Source organism: Hyla sarda, chromosome 7 (assembly GCF_029499605.1).
Source record: "Hyla sarda isolate aHylSar1 chromosome 7, aHylSar1.hap1, whole genome shotgun sequence".
Lineage (NCBI taxonomy): Eukaryota > Metazoa > Chordata > Amphibia > Anura > Hylidae > Hyla > Hyla sarda.
Window position 1 is genome coordinate 108,974,403 of NC_079195.1, and position 16,529 is coordinate 108,990,931.

Genomic DNA, 16,529 nt, shown 5'->3' on the forward strand with positions numbered 1-16,529 from the left:
TGTCAGACCATGTTGGAGCAGGTTTAACCCCTTAACAACGAAGGACGTATATTTACATCCTCCGCCAGCTCCCCCGATATGCCGCTGGGTCACGTGATGTCCCCGCGTCATATCGGGTCGGTCCCGGCAGCTATCAACGGCCGGGACCCACAGCTAATACAGGACATCACCGATCACGGTGATGCCCTGTATTAACCCTTCAGATGCGGCGATCAAAGCTGACCGCCGCGTCTGAAGTGAAAGTGAAAGTAACCCGGCTGCTAAGTCGGGCTGTTCGGGACCGCCGCGGTGAAATCGCGGTGTCCCGAACAGCTTACAGGACACCGGGAGGGCCCTTACCTGCCTCCTCGCTGTCCGATCAACGAATGACTGCTCCGTGCCTGAGATCCATGTTAATACACGCCAGTGATCAGCATGAGAGATCAGTGTGTGCAATGTTATAGGTCCCTATGGGAGCTATAACACTGCAAAAAAAAAAGTTAAAAAAAAGTGTTAATAAAGGTCATTTAACCCCTTCCCTTATAAAAGTTTGAATCACCCCCCTTTTCCCATAAAAAAAAATAAAACAGTGTAAATAAAAATAAACATATGTGGTATCACCGCGTGCGTAAATGTCCGAACTATAAAAATATATTGTTAATTAAACCGCACGGTCAATGGCGTACACGTAAAAACATTCCAAAGTCCAAAAAAGTGTGTTTTTGGTCACTTTTTATACCATTAAAAAATGAATAAAAAGTGATCAAAAAGTCAGATCAAAACAAAAATGGTACCAATAAAAACTTCAGATTACAGCGCAAAAAGTGAGCCCAATACCAGCCTTACGTGGAAAAATAAAAAAAGTTATAGGGGTCAGAAGAGGATATTTTTAAACGTATAAATTTTCCTGCATGTAGTTATGATTTTTTCCAGAAGTACGACAAAATGAAACCTATATAAATTAAGAATCCTTGTAACCGTATGGACCTACAGAATAATGATAAGGTATCATTTTTACTGAAATATGCACTGCGTAGAAACGGAAGCCTCCAAAATTTACAAAATGGCGTTTTTTCTTCGATTTTGGCGAACAATGATTTTTTTTTCCGTTTTGCCGTGAATTTTTGGGTAAAATGACTAATGTCACTGCAAAGTAGAATTGGTGACGCAAAAAATAAGCCATAATATGGAATTTTAGGTGGAAAATTTAAAGGGTTATGATTATTAAAAGGTAAGGAGGAAAAAACGAAAGTGCAAAAACGGAAAAACCCTGAGTCCTTAAGGGGTTAAAGGGGTACTCCGGTGGAATTTTTTTTTTTTTTTATCAACTGGTGCCATAAAGTTAAACAGATTTGTAAATTACTTCTATTAAAAAAATCTTAATCCTTCCAGTACTTATTAGCTGCTGAATACTACAGAGGAAATTCTTTTCTTTTTGGAACACAGAGCTCTCTGCGGACATCATGAGCACAGTGCTCTCTGCTGACATCTCTGTCCATTTTAGGAACTGTCGAGAGCAGCATATATTTGCTATGAGGATTTTCTCCCAGTCTGGACAGTTCTCAAAATGGACAGAGATGTCAGCAGAGAGCACTGTGCTTGTGATGTCAGCAGAGAGCTCTGTGCTTCAAAAAGAAAATAATTTCCTCTGTAGAATTCAGCAGCTAGTAAGTACTGGAAGGATTAAGATTTTTTTGTAGAAGTTATTTACAAATCTGTTTAACTTTCTGGCACCAGTTGATTAAAAAAATAAATAAAAAAAAAGTTTTTCACCAGAGTACCCCTATAACCCCTTCCCACTATTGGACGTATGCATACGTCCAGGCGAACTACACGTTCGCGCAAATGGACGTATGCATACGTCCAAGCGATCTCCTGCTCTGCCGCGGGCAGCGCAGTAGATCGCCGGCGGGACTCAGCTGTCAATCACAGCCGGAGTCCCACCGCAGCTGCCGGGGCCGCGATCGCGCCGGTCCCGGCAGCATTAACCCCATAGATGCCGTGATCAGTTCTGATCACGGCATCTATGGTGTTTGCAGGGGGAGCGCTCTCCCCCTGCCCACTAACAGCAGCGCCGCGATAAAATAAGGGGGACCGAGGGTGTCCAAGACACCCTCGATCCCCCTGAAGAGATAGGAGTGAGGTGGCAGGGGTGCCACCCCTCCTATCCCTGCTGTAGATCGGCGGAGCGACCGACCAATAGCAGACTGGGGGCGGGGGGTTAAAGTTCGGTTCCCCCCGCTATGCCCACCCATCGGTGTCCGGGCACAGCGGGGGAACCGTGTAGTGGCGGCGGTGGTCACTTACCCGGCGGCGGAGCTCCAGATGACGGCGGCGGCTGTGATCATGGCGGCGGTGGAGGTGAGTATGGCGCCACGTGCCCGGGAGTCTGTTGCCTAGCAACATCTGCTGGGCGACAGTTTGGAGAGTGGTCTCTAAACTGTGGCCCTCCAGATGTTGCAAAACTACAACTCCCACCATGCCTTGACAGCTGTTTGCTGTGTTGGCATGCTGGGAGTTGTAGTTTTGCAAGATTTAGAGGGGTTCAGGCTGGAGATCACTGACAGTGGTCTCTAAACTGTAGCCCTCCAGATGTTACAAAACTACAACTCCCAGCATGCCCAGACAGCAGTTTGCTGTCTTAGCATGCTGAGATTTGTAGTTTTGCAACATCTGGAGGTCTACAGTTTAGAGACCACTGTCAGTGATCTCCAGCCTGAACCCCTCTAAATCTTGCAAAACTACAACTCCCAGCATTCAGGAACAGCAAAAGGCTGTCTCGGCATGCTGGGAGTTGTACTTGCGTGCCTCCAGCTGTTGCATAACTACATCTCCCAGCATTACCTTTGGCAATCAATACATGCTGAGAGTTGTGGTTCTGCAACAGCTGGAGGCACACTGGTTGGGAAATACCGAGTTAGGTAATAGGTTCTATTACCTAACTCAGTATTTTCCAACCAGTGTGCCTCCAGCTGTTGCAAAACTACAACTCCCAACATGCACGTTCTGTCAGTGCATGCTGGGAGTTGTAGTTTTGCCCCCCCCCCCCCCCTCCCATGTGAATGTACAGGTTACATTCACACTGGCGGCGGATTACAGTGAGTTCCCCGCTTCAAGTTTGTGCTGCGGCAAATTTTCCGCCGCAGCTCAAACTCCTAGCGGGAGACTCAGTGTAATCTGCCACCAGTGTGAATGTAGCCTAAAAACACTACACTACACTAACACAAAATAAAGAGTAAAACACTACATATACACACGTACACAGCCCCCCCTACCACCCCCCTTCCCCCTAATAAAAATGAAAAACGTATCCTACAGCAGTGTTTCCAAAACGGAGCCTCTAGCTGTTGCAAAATAAAAACTCCCAGCATTTCCGGACAGCCATTGACTGTCCAAGCATGCTGGGAGTTTTGCAACAGCTGGAGGCACCCTGTTTGGGAATCACTGGCTTAGAATACCCCTAATTTAGGCCTCAAATGCGCATGGCGCTCTCACTTTGGAGCCCTGTCGTATTTCAAGGCAACAGTTTAGGGCCACAAATTTTGGGGGTCTACACCAGCATGTTAGTGTAAAAAAACACATTTTTGTACACTAACATACTGGTGTTGCCCCATACTTTTAAATTTCACAAGCGGTAAAAGAAAAAAAGCCTCCAAAATTTGTAACGCAATTTCTCCTGAGTACGGAGACCCCATATGTGGGCGCAAAGTGTTCTGCGGGCGCACAACAAGGCTCAGAAGGGAGAGTGCACCATGTAAATTTGAGGTCTAAATTGGTGATTTGCACAGGGTGGCTGATTTTACAGCGGTTCTGACATAAGCGCAAAACAATAAATACCCACATGTGACCCCATTTTGGAAACTACACCCCTCACGGAATGTAACAAGGGTACAGTGAGCATTTACACCCCACAGGTGTCTGACAAATCTTTGAAACAGGGGTCTGTGAAAATGAAAAATAAAATGTTTAATTTGCACAGCCCACTGTTCCAAAGATCCGTCAAATGCCAGTGGGGTGTAAATTCTCACTGCACCCCTTATTACATTCCGTGAGGTGTAATTTTAAAAATGGGGTCACATGTAGGGGGGTCCACTGTTCTGGCACCACGGGGGGCTTTGTAAATGCACATGGCCAAATTCTCTCTCCAAAAGCTCAATGATGCTCCTTCTCTTCTGAGCATTGTAGTTCGCCCCCAGTGCACTTCACGTCCACTTATAGGGTATTTCCATACACAGAAGAGATGGGGTTACACATTTTGGGGGGTATTTTCTGCTATTAACCCTTGCAAAAATGTGAAATTTGGGGGAAAACACACATTTTAGAGAAAAAAAACATTTTTTTTTTACATATGCAAAAGTCGTGAAACACCTGTGGGGTATTAAGGCTCACTTAATTCCTTGTTACATTCCTCAAGGGATCTAGTTTCCAAAATGGTATGCCATGTGTTTTTTTTTTTTTGCTGTTTTGGCACCATAGGGGATTCCTAAATGCAACATGCCCCCCAAAAACCATATCAGAAAAACATACTCTCCAAAATCCCCTTGTCGCTCCTTCACTTCTGAGCCCTCTACTGCGCCCGCCGAACAATTTACATAGACATATGAGGTATGTGCTTACTCGAGAGAAATTGGGCTACAAATTCAAGTATAAATTTTATCCTTTTACCCCTTGTAAAAATTCAAAAATTGGGTCTACAAGAACATGCAAGTGTAAAAAATAAAGATTTTGAATTTTCTCCTTCACTTTGCTGCTTTTCCTGTGAAACACCTAAAGGGTTAAAACACTTACTGAATGTTATTTTGAATACTTTGGGGGGTGCAGTTTTTATAATGGGGTCATTTATGGGGTATTTCTAATATAAAGACCCTTCAAATCCCCTTCAAACCTGAACTGGTCCATGAAAAATAGCGAGTTTGAAAATTTTGTAAAAAATTTTAAAATTGCTGCTGAACTTTGAAGCCCTCTGGTGTCTTCCAAAAGTAAAAACATGTCAATTTTATGATGCAAACATAAAGTAGACATATTGTTTATGTGAATCCAAAAAAAAAAGTATTTGGAATATCCATTTTCCTTACAAGCAGAGAGCTTCAAAATTAGAAAAATGCTAAATTTTCAATTTTTTCATCAAATTTGGGGATTTTTCACCAAGAAAGGATGCAAGTTACCACAAAAATGTACCACTATGTTAAAGTAGAATATGTCACGAAAAAACAATCTCGGAATCAGATTGATAAGTAAAAGCATTCCAGAATTATTAATGTTTAAAGTGACAGTGGTCAGATGTGCAAAAAAGGGCTGCGTCCTAGAGGTGAAAATGGGCTGTGTTCTTAACAGTCTAAAGCACAGAATTTATCAAGAGCCGTGCGACTTATGATAAATTTGGCGCACAATAGACCACAGACGTTACAGCCTAACGCTCTGTAGTTTGGTCTATATTGATGCAGGACATAGACAGCTTTGATAAATCTCCCCCAATGCCTTTTGTCGCATTTTTTTTATATTTGTATTGTTAAAGGTACATTTAAAAACTTTCTGAACTCCTATGTCATGCTTTTGGAAGTCTCTGGTAAGCAATGGGGGCAACTTAGTGAGCAATATTTATGGCGGTATACAAAATATTAAATGTATAAATAAAGCAGATTAGATGGATTAGATATATAGCTAGATAGATACCCAAGTCCAATACATGATCCTGCAGCACTCAATAAAATTAAGCAACGGTGCATTTATTTATGTCTAATGCAACATTTCGACTGTCACCATTTTCTTTCTCAAGCTGGTTCTACTTGCTGCTTTTTGTTATAGATAGATAATAACATACTGATTGAGATTATTCATATACTGTTTTTATAGGTTTTCCAAAAACTATGAAGACCAAAAAGAACTTAATAGAATATCTCACTCTTGTCATATTCACTGCATCTGGGCAGCATGCTGCCGTGAACTTTGGTCAGGTTAGTCTTGAATACCTGTGATGTGAATGTCAAGATAAAATAATAGAGAAAATAACTGAATTAAAAAAATGTATAAATATAAAAGGTTTCACATTATTTTATTGCTTATTTTGGTTATCAGTAAGCTAGTGGTAAACTGCATAGGAGGCAAGCAGGGGCTTGAAATTCTGGTGGGACTGAGATTGGGTTCTATTGAGATATATATGATACATATTAGAGATGGTCCTAACTCTAATACAAGAAAAAGAGTCTAAGTGTCATCTGGAGTATTTTTATTTATAAAAATCTGAAAAATCTTAGAAATAACTTTCATTTGCAATTAATAAAAAATAGAACCAACCAATGTAGTTTAGCAGTGAGTAGGGAACAGAAGGAAGAGAGAATGGCCACAGGACCAAAGGGACTGCAGAAGGTTTGTCTGTAGTCTGTAACCATTTAGAAACAGTATTGCATACGAGCTGTCAGCACTAAGCAATAGGATTTTTATTAATACACACTATTGTAGATCAGTTAGGGAGGAAGACTAAGGAATCATCTGATCCATATATCTTTACAGTGGAAGAGGTTCTGAGTCAGCTGTCTAGAGTAAAGACAGATAAGACACAGGGGCCTAATGGGCTAAAGCCAAAAAAAAGCTTAGCCATGTACTAGCAAAACCATGAACAGACTAACTTAACCAATTGATGCTAACAAGATTCGTTGCACACGGTCACAAGTCTCAAATCATCATACTACATGTGAATACGATAAATCAACACTTGTATAAAAGCAAAGAACATGTGTTGCTTAAAACTTAAAGGGGTAATCCAGCGGAAACGTTTTTTTTTTTTTTTTTTTTTAAATCAACTGGTGCCAGAAAGATAGACAGATTTGTAAATTACTTCTATTAAAAAAAAAAAATCTTAATCTTTCAAGTACATATCAGTTGCTGTATACTACAGAGGAAGTTGAATTTTTTCTGGAGTTCTTTTCAATCTGACCGATGTTCTCTCTGATGACACCTCTGTCCGTATCAGGTACTGTCCATAGCAGGGTGGGTTTGCTATGGGGATTTGCTTGTACTCTGCGCAGTTCCTGACATGAACAGAGGTGTCAAGAGAGCACTGTGGTCAGACTGAAAAGAAAGACAAAAAGAAGTACAACTTCCTGTGGAGCATACAGCAGCTGATAAGTACTGGAAGGATTAAGATTTTTAAATAGAAACAACAAATCTTTAACTTTCTGGCATTAGTTAATTTTAAAATAAATTGTTTTCCAGTGGAGTACCCTTTTAACTTTTAGGATACTCAGGATAAAAGAAAATGGCTTACACAAACCCTCAATGTGGGGACAATATCATATATAAAGCTGTGTATCCTAAAAATATAATTATAAGAGTAGTATGCTCCCAACAGGTAAAGGTCCCAAAATAATCTCAGGACAGGCCTCAAATGTCATCTAGGCTGGATCACAAACAGTCTCACATCCCAATGCGTTTACTCTAAATAGATATAACTAGGTAATCAGAGCAATACAAGTACCCACACCATAGATAATATATAGGTATATGGGAGGGGCTGAAGATTTATAGTAACATGTAACATACAATATCAGAAATGCATTTTCTATGCCTTGTAAGAAGCCAATACATAAAAATGACATGATAATCAAGATATTATGCATAGGGAGGCAGTCACTATCAGCTTTAGATTAACACCCCTCATGCCAGGGATAGATGAAAGTCCCATATGTAACCACAACCCAACTGGGTCACTCACAGTTTCTTGCATCATTGGCCCCTGAAGTATTAATCTCGGAGAGTTGGGTCGTGATTACATACAGGACTTTCATCTATCCATGGCATAAGGGTTTTTTATCTTATGCTGATGGCAACCGCATCTCTTTGCATATCTTGATTATCATTTCCATGTATGGGCTTCTTACAAGGGATAAAATGTGCCTCCCTGATATGATTTAACACATGTTACTTTAAATCTTCAGCCCCTCCAAGATACCTACATATTATTTATTTATAGTGTGGGTACTTGTATTGCTCCAATAATTATGTTTTGATTGTCATTATTTTGTGATCTTGTAACAGTCACGTTTCTGAAGACAGGAACCCCGGTGGATGTGGATCCGCTGGACCTGTGTGGCAATGACTCAGACCGTATCAGGGAGCGGAGTCTAAGGTGCCACTGGTTTTCACCAGAGCCTGCCACAAAGCTGGATGGACTTGCTGCTGTAGGTGGCACCCAGGTCGCTACCCCTGGCACGGCTCGACCACACAGGCGGCTGAGGAGATGCGAGGCACAGGAGGGATGAGGCAACTCGTAGTCTGGATAGCAGAAGGTCAGGGCAGGCGGCACAGTAGCGTAGTCAAAGCGAAGCAGGAGTTCAGTAGGTATGCAGCAGAGGAGCAAGGTCAAGTCAAAAGAGCAAGAGATCTTATACACAGCAAGGCAATACAAAGGAATGCTTTCTCAAAGGCACAAGGGAACAAAGATCCGGCAGGGAACTGAGGAGGGTGGAGGAATTTATAAATGAGCCACAGGTGGATTACACTAATGAGCGTACTTGCCCTTTAAATCATAAAGCTCCGGCGTGCACGCGCCCTAGGGGACGGGGACACGCACGCCGGAGCAGAGAGGCAGAGGCAAGAGAAACACCCAGAGAGTGATGGACTGGGGCTCACATGCGGGCGCGTCCCACGATGTGAGTCCCAGCCCCGTCGGCAGCAGATGGTAAGGGGACCATGCGCTCACGGCCAGCGTGTGTGGCCGGACCGCATAACGTAACAGACCTTTACCTGTTGGGAGTGTACTATTGTGATTACATCTTGAAGATACACAGCTTTATCTTTGATATCATCCACATATGAGTGTTGTGTTGTTTGCCATTTTCCTTTATTTTTAGTATATTAAAAGTTCTGTTTGAAGCTAAAATTTTCTTTGCTTTAACTGGAGTCATTCCAGATTATTGAAAATAAGCAAAGGTTTTGCCAATTCACAGAAAAAAAGACAGTAGTAGATGAATCGTGCAACTATAGGTCAGTAAGCCTGACATCAGTAGTGGGGAAATTAATGAAAACCTTAGTAAGTAAAGGATTGTGGAACTTCTAAAATCCTATGGATTGTAAGATAAAGAACAACATGGGTTTACTTCAGGGAGATCATGTCAAACTAATCTTATTGATTTTCTTGATTGGGTGACTAAAATAGATGGCGGAGGTGCAGTAGGCATTGCTTATCTAGATTTTAGTAAGGCTTTTGACACTGTCCCACATAAAAGACTTATCAATAAACTTGCAAACTTTGAGCTTGGACTCTCATATTGTTGAATAGATTAGACAGTGGCTGAAGAACAGACAACAGAGGGTTGTAGTTAGTGGAGTATATTTAGAGCAAGGTCTTGTTGCCAGTGGGGTACATCAGGGATCTGTACTTGGACCCATTTTGTTTAAAATCTTTATCAGAGATATTGCAGAAGATCTCAATATTATGTCTGTTTACTCATGACACATCCATTTGTAACAGGGTTGATGAGGGATACAGCAAATGGAAAATGATTTAGGTAAACTAGAAAAATGGTCAGAACTCTGGCAACTGACATTTAGGCTAGGTTCAGACTACGGAATTTCCACCTGCAATTTTGCTTAGAAATTTCAGGCGGAAATTCCGCTTGCTAAAATGTATAGTGTAGTGAATGATTTTCTGTTCACAAATTCACACTTCGGAATTTGTAAAGCAGAATTTGTGAACGGACAATCCACTTGGAAATTTCCGCCTGAAGAAAGGCAGTGCTCTTTCTTCAGGCGGAAATCCGCGCAGATCACATTGCAGTCTATTGGAGACCGCAGTGTCCATGCGGTCCTAGCACCGACTGATTCAGCCGGCGCTGGCCACACTCGGAATCTCCGGGCGGAAATTTTCTGCCCGGAGATTCCGTAGTCTGAACCTAGCCTAAATGTAAATAAGTGTACGATAATGCACCTGGGGCATAAAAACCCAAGGGCAGAATATAAAATATTTTATACAGTCCTAACCTCAGTATCTGAGAAAAGGAATTTAGGGGTCATTATTTCAGAAGACTTAAAAGGTAGGAAGACAATGTAATAAAGCAGCAGGAAATGCTAGCAGAATGCTTGGGTGTATAGGGAGAGGTATTCGCATTAGAGAGGGAAGTGCTAATGCCGCTGTACAGAGCACTGGTGAGACCTCACTTGAAGTATTGTGCGCAGTACTAGAGACCGTATCTCCAGAAGGATATAGATACATTGAAGAGCGTTTAGAAAAGAGCTACTAAACTAGTACATGGATTTCAGGATAAAACTTACTAGGAAAGATTAAAGATGTATAGCTTGAAAAAAGGAGAGGCAGAGGGGATAGAAACTTTTAAAAGGGAATCAACCTGGTAAAGAAGGAGAGTATATTTAAAAAGAAGAAAAACTACCACAAGAGGACATAGTTTTAAATTAGAGGGGCAAAGGTTTATGCAGTAATATCAGGAAATATTACTTTACGGAGAGCACAGTAGATGCATGGAATAGCCTACCTGCAGAAGTAATAGCTGCAAATACAGTGAAGGAGTTTAAGCATGTATGGGATCGGCATAAGGCTATCCTTCATATAAGATAGGGCTAGGGACTATTTATATTATTCAGAATAGGATGAAGACTAGATGGGCCAATTGGTTCTCTGCTAACACATGATATGTTTCTATGAATACTATATAATTTATTAAGCACAGTCCTGACTTCTCGTACCTAATACATGGAAACTTTGCCCTGCAGTATGACTGGTGTTCATGGATTCCCAATTCTCCTCCCACCATGCGCCGCCCTCCACCCACAGAAAAAGGAGATGTTACTATAGAGTATATCATTGAAAGCTTACCTGACAGAGGTCGTTCATGTTGGCACCTTGGCGCTGTATGGGCTTTGAGTCAATTTCAAGACAATGAGGTAAGCCACTAAATGACCAGAAGAACCACCATATGCTTTGCATGAATTTATATATTTTATTAAAAGCTCGAAGATTCCTATCTTTGAAAGACGTAAAAAAAAAAAAAAAAAAAAAAAAAAAAAAAAAAAGGTGCTGGCTTTTCTTAACCTCTTCAGGACGCCGGGCGTCCCGAGTCCTTAAGGACGTGGGGCGTATGCATACACCCGTGGGAATTTCGGTCCCCGCCGCTAGCCGGTTGGGGACCGGACCGGGATGCCTGCTGAAATCATTCAGCAGGCATCCCGGCACATCGCCGAGGGGGGTCCTGAGACCCCTCATGTCGCCGATCGCAGAAAATCGCATGTCAAGTCAGACATGCGATTTTCTGCTATTCCGGGCTGATCGGGTCTCTGGTGACCCGATCACCCGGAAAATAGGGATGATCAGAGCTGTCAGTGACAGCCCCGATCATCCTGAGGGATAGGAGCAAGGTCGCAGTGCTGCGATCTCCTCCTATCCCCTGCCATTGGTCAGAACTGATTCTGACCAATGGCAGCGCAGGACACTGGGTTGCCACGGCAACCCCCCGTTCTGCCCACCCCTGGATGTCGGACAGAACGGGGGAGAAGATGGAGGCTGGTACCTGCAAAGAAGATGCGTGGGGACCACCGATCGTCGCTGGAGACAGCAAAGATCACGGCGCAGGTAGGGAAACAACGGTGGGGGGGGAGGAAGGGGGCAGTAAGCGATTTTTACTGCTGTCCTTCCTAGTGGGTGCCAAACTGCAACTCCCAGCATGCCCAGAAAGCCAAAGGCTGTCTGGGCATGCTGGGAGTTGTAGTTTTGCAACATCTGGAGGGTCACGGTTTGGAGACCACTGTTACAGTGGTGCCCAAACGGTAGCCCTCCAGATGTTGCCAAACTACAACTCTCAGCATACCTAGACTGCCCAGGCATGCTGGGAGTTGAAGTTCTGTAACATCTGTCCCTTCAGATTTTGCAATTTTCATGAAATTTTTGAAAATTGCTGCTCAACTTTGAAGCCCTCTAATTTATTCAAAAAGTTTAAATATGTCCATTTTATGATGCCAATATAAAGTGGACATATTGTATCTATATATATATATATATATAAAACTCAACGTGTGTGTATGTATGTATGTGTGTATGTTCCAGCATCACGTCCAAACGGCTAAAGATATTAACATGAAACTTGGCACACATGTTACTGATATGTCTACAACCAACATAGGATAGGTGATTTAACCCTTACTCACCCCCATTTGCCAGGGGCGGGGTTTATGTTTAAAGTCCCATACAAGTCAATGGGAAATACATGTTACAGCATAACTTCCAAACAGCTGGAGATATTTTGATAATACTTGGTCACATGTTACTTATATGTCCACTTAAAATATAGGATAGTTAATTTAACCCTTAACTACCCCCATTTGTGAGGGTTGGGGTTTTTGTTTAAAGTCCCATGCAAATCAAATGGGAAATGTGTGTTCCCACATAACTTCCGTACGGCTGGAGAGATTTCAATACCTGGTACACATATTACGGGTCGGGATAGGAGGTCATGATAGGAGGTCGAGATAGGAGGTTGTGATAGGAGGTTGTGATAGGAGGTCGAGATAGGAGGACGAGAAATGAGGTCGAGATAGGAGGACGGGATAAGAAGTCTGGATAGGAGGTCTGGATAGGAGGTCTGGATAGGAGGTTGGGAAAGGAGGTCGGGATAGGAGGTCGGGATAGGAGGTCGGGATAGGAGGTCGGGATAGGAGGTCGGGATAGGAGGTCGGGATAGGAGGTCAGGATAGGAGGACGGGATATGGGGTTGGGATATGACAACAATATATGAGGATGGGATATGAAGTCAAAAGCTTCTTCCTTTGTTTATTTTCCTCCCCAACAAGGATTAGGAAGGAAAAACCGGGCAAAGCCAGGTACTTAGCTAGTTTGTGAATAAAAATAGAATTTATTTGGAATATCCATTTTCCTTACATGCAGAGAGCTTCAAAGTCAGAAAAATGTAAAATTTTCAAAATTTTCATGAAATTTTGGGATTTTTCACCAAAAAAGGATGCAAGTAATGCCGAAAATTTACCACCAAAATAAAGTAGAATATGTCACGAAGAAACAGAATCAGAATATTCAGTAAAAGCGTTTTAGAGTTATTAACCCCTTAAGGACGCAGCCCTTTTTCACCTTAAGGACTGAGCCCTTTTTTGCAATTATGACCACCGTCACTTTACAAATAAATAATGCGAAAACGCTTTTACCGAATATTCTGATTCTGAGATTGTTTTTTCGTGACATTCTACTTTATTTTGGTGGTAAATTTTCGGTGTTAACTGCATCCTTTTTTGGTGAAAAATCCCAAAAATTCATGAAAATTTTGCATTTTTCTAACTTTTAAGCTCTCTAATTGTAAGGAAAATGGATATTCCAAATAAATTTTATTTTTCTTCACAAACAAAATATGTCCACTTTATGTTGGCATCATAAAATGGACACACTTTTGCTTTTTGAAAAAATTAGAGGGCTTCAAAGTAGAACTGCAATTTTCAAAAATGTCATGAAAATTGCTAAATCTGAAGGGACAGATGTTACAGAACTACAACTCCCAGCATGCCTGGGCAGTCAAGGCATGCTGAGAGTTGTAGTTTGGCAACATCTGGAGGGCTACTGTTTGGGCACCACTGTAACAGTGGTCTCCAAACTGTGACCCTCCAGATGTTGCAAAACTACAACTCCCAGCATGCCAGACAGCCTTTGGCTCTCTGGGCATGCTGGGAGTTGCAGTTTGGCCCCCCTAGTGGTTGCCACAGTAAAGATCGATTTACTTTCACTTTCAATCCCCCCCCCCCCCCCCACTGTCGATTCCCTACCTGATCAGGATCCTGCAGGCTCCAGCGAAGATCCCAGGTCCTCAGGCATCTTCTCCTGCAGGTACGGCCTCCATCTTCTTTCCAGAGCCCCTCGACATCCAGGGGTGGGCAGAACGGGGGGTTGCCATGGCAACCCCCTGTCCTGCGCTGCCATTGGTCAGAACTCCGTTCTGACTAATGCCAGGGGATAGGAGTAGATCGCAGCTTTGCAACCTCACTCCTATCCTTTAGGCTGATCGGGGCTGTTGCTGACAACTCCGATCAGCCCTATTTTCCGGGTGATCGGGTCACCAGAGACCCGATCAGCCCGGAATTGGAGAAAATCGCATGTCTGAATTGACATGCAATTTTCTCCGATCGCCGACATGGGGGGGTCTCAGGACCCCCCTGGGCGATGTGCCAGGGTGCCTGCTGAATGATTTCAGCAGGCATCCAGCTCCGGTCCCCAACCGGCTAGCGGTGGGGACCGGATTTCCCACGGGCGTATGGATATGCCCTTGGTCCTTAAGGACTCGGAATGCAGGGCGTATCCATACACCCTGTGTCCTGAAGAGGTTAATGCATAAAGCGACGGTGGTCAGAATTGCGAAAAAGGGCTCATTCCTTAAGGTGAAAAAGGGCTGTGTCCTTAAGGGGTTAAAAAGAGCCTATGGGCATCCCCAAAAAATAAGATTGTATTATCATTAAAAAGCTTGGGGTTCCCTGAGCACAAATTTTTTTTACGTTTCTTTATATGTGTACGTCCTTTCATTCCCATGATATAAGAGTTTACAGTTTGTCTGACAATTCAGGGAATCAGTCAGATGGGCGTGAACTTAATTTTCATAATGTTAGGAAGGATAACAGTCAAGGAGTTTTAGTAAATAGTAGATATGGCACTCCCTCTGGAATGGTGCCCAAGTAGGAATCCCAATCCTCGTTATAAATATATTACAAACTTGGCACTCATATGCTGGTGAATTAGAAGATATTTATTTTGACAGTAGATAACATCACAAAAATGTACGTTTTGGACCAATCCGGACCTTCCTCAGAATTATACTAAACAAAATTAAAAAAATAAAAGTAAATAAGAAATCAGGACATGGATGTCAAGATATACATGTGTATACAAAGTGATATACAAGATATATACATAGTGTATATACATAGTAGTAGTACATATTTACATCTTATTCGCATAATGTACACAATCGGTATAGAAAATAAAGAAAATGACAACCATGAACCTCGAGGACAAGATCAGATAAACTGATATATGATGGTGTAATAAAATTAAATGAATGAACCGTGCTTCAATTTTGTGGAAAAAAAAGCATGGAAAGATTTATTAAAATACAATGTACATTCTACTCTCCTAACACAGGGCCCTTGTGAGGAGGTAAATAGATCTTAATGATAAAAACCATTACAATAATCACACCACTGCAAAACATTCAATAATCCGACATTTGCTAATGCGGCATTGGCTAGTTCTTTATAGCATTTGTAGTCACAGTCCGCACACTTGAATAGTTAGAATAAAGGAGCTCAAGTCCATAAAAAGATAACACCAGTAAAGGTATATATTTACCAGCCAGATGTATTATGGTGTAGATAAGGTCCAAGCTGATTGGTGCGGGCAAGCACCCGTCCTTGACGCGGTCTTCAAGCGCTGTAAGAGAGCGCTGGCGTGCGCTTCGGCGGCTGGTCTGCCTGCCACAGACTCGAAGAATGCCACTGGGATGGAAGTAGATGTTACTTGCAGATTTGCGGAATTTGGACCTTGTGGCGTTCTTTGGCATCTGACATCAATGGTGAGACAGTGGGCTGGTTTGATGAGAGCTGCGGCTGTTGGGAAGCAATGAATATGTCCAGCTATTGAAAGATTGTCGGTATGTGCCGATAGATAGCTCAGATGGCAGTAGTGCGTTCTCAAAGTGTTTATTTTTTTATTTTATTTTTATTTTAGGAGGTTCTAGACGCCTTTCAGGGTACTAAGTATATCAATGACCCTTTCCTCAGTAGAAATTATTTTTACTAAGGAATGGGTCATTGATATACTTAGTTCTGATTGAGGAAGAAAGTAGGAACCTTCATCTATATATTTCATATGCAATATCCATAGTAACTCACTTAGTGGCTCTCTAGGATATTAGGTACATAAAAATACTGCTGGGAAGGGGTGTCAAGGATTCAAACTGAGAGAGCAGTAAAACATTAGGTAGGAGTAAGTAGGAGTATAAGTATAAGGTAGGAGTAAGTCAATGGCACATACTTAGCAGAACTGGTGCATAGGGGATATTAAGAAAAAAATTGCCATGTGTAGTGACCGAAGTCACTATAGCGGTCTATGAGAAACTGGGGAATGCGCATCACTGGATGCGTTCCAAAGCACTGGTGTGCAGTCCTGGACCAATAGAATGAGGAAGTAGAACGCAGATTGCGTTATACTAATGGAAAATCGAAAATAGTTATAGAATAGAGGAAGCAGGGAGAAGATATGTATAGATTAGGATACAGGAGTAAAAGATAGTAGAAATCAATGGGATGAGTATGAGAATAGTGGATGTAGAGAAAAATAGAATAGAATACAATGCATATGGAACATATAGGGTAAATAAAGGTGTAGGAACATAAAATGAATTGAGATGAGAAAAAGGGAATAACTGATGAACAAGAAAGTAAAAGGGGTGATAAATGAAATGAAGATATTAAGGGGGCTAAAGTGGATAATTGAAGGAAAAGGGAACAAACAGAATGCATAAAATAAGGAATTAGAGAGGAAATCAAGAGGTATA

General features: G+C 42.1%; 1 protein-coding gene and 1 long non-coding RNA gene across 4 annotated transcripts in view; one reads left to right on the forward strand and one right to left on the reverse strand.

Annotated features, from left to right (window-relative positions):
* ALOX5 (arachidonate 5-lipoxygenase) overlaps nt 1–16,529 on the forward strand; it is a 161,252-nt gene that overhangs the window by 135,205 nt on the left and 9,518 nt on the right. For all 3 annotated transcript variants that reach the window (XM_056530386.1, XM_056530388.1, XM_056530387.1), the window contains exons 12-13: nt 5,833–5,933; nt 10,705–10,875. In XM_056530386.1, coding sequence (XP_056386361.1) covers nt 5,833–5,933; nt 10,705–10,875 — 272 coding nt within the window. The remainder of the gene's footprint in view (nt 1–5,832; nt 5,934–10,704; nt 10,876–16,529) is intronic.
* Nucleotides 1–16,529, reverse strand: part of LOC130282298 (uncharacterized) — a 98,485-nt gene that overhangs the window by 53,340 nt on the left and 28,616 nt on the right. The gene's annotated exons all lie outside the window — the stretch shown is intronic.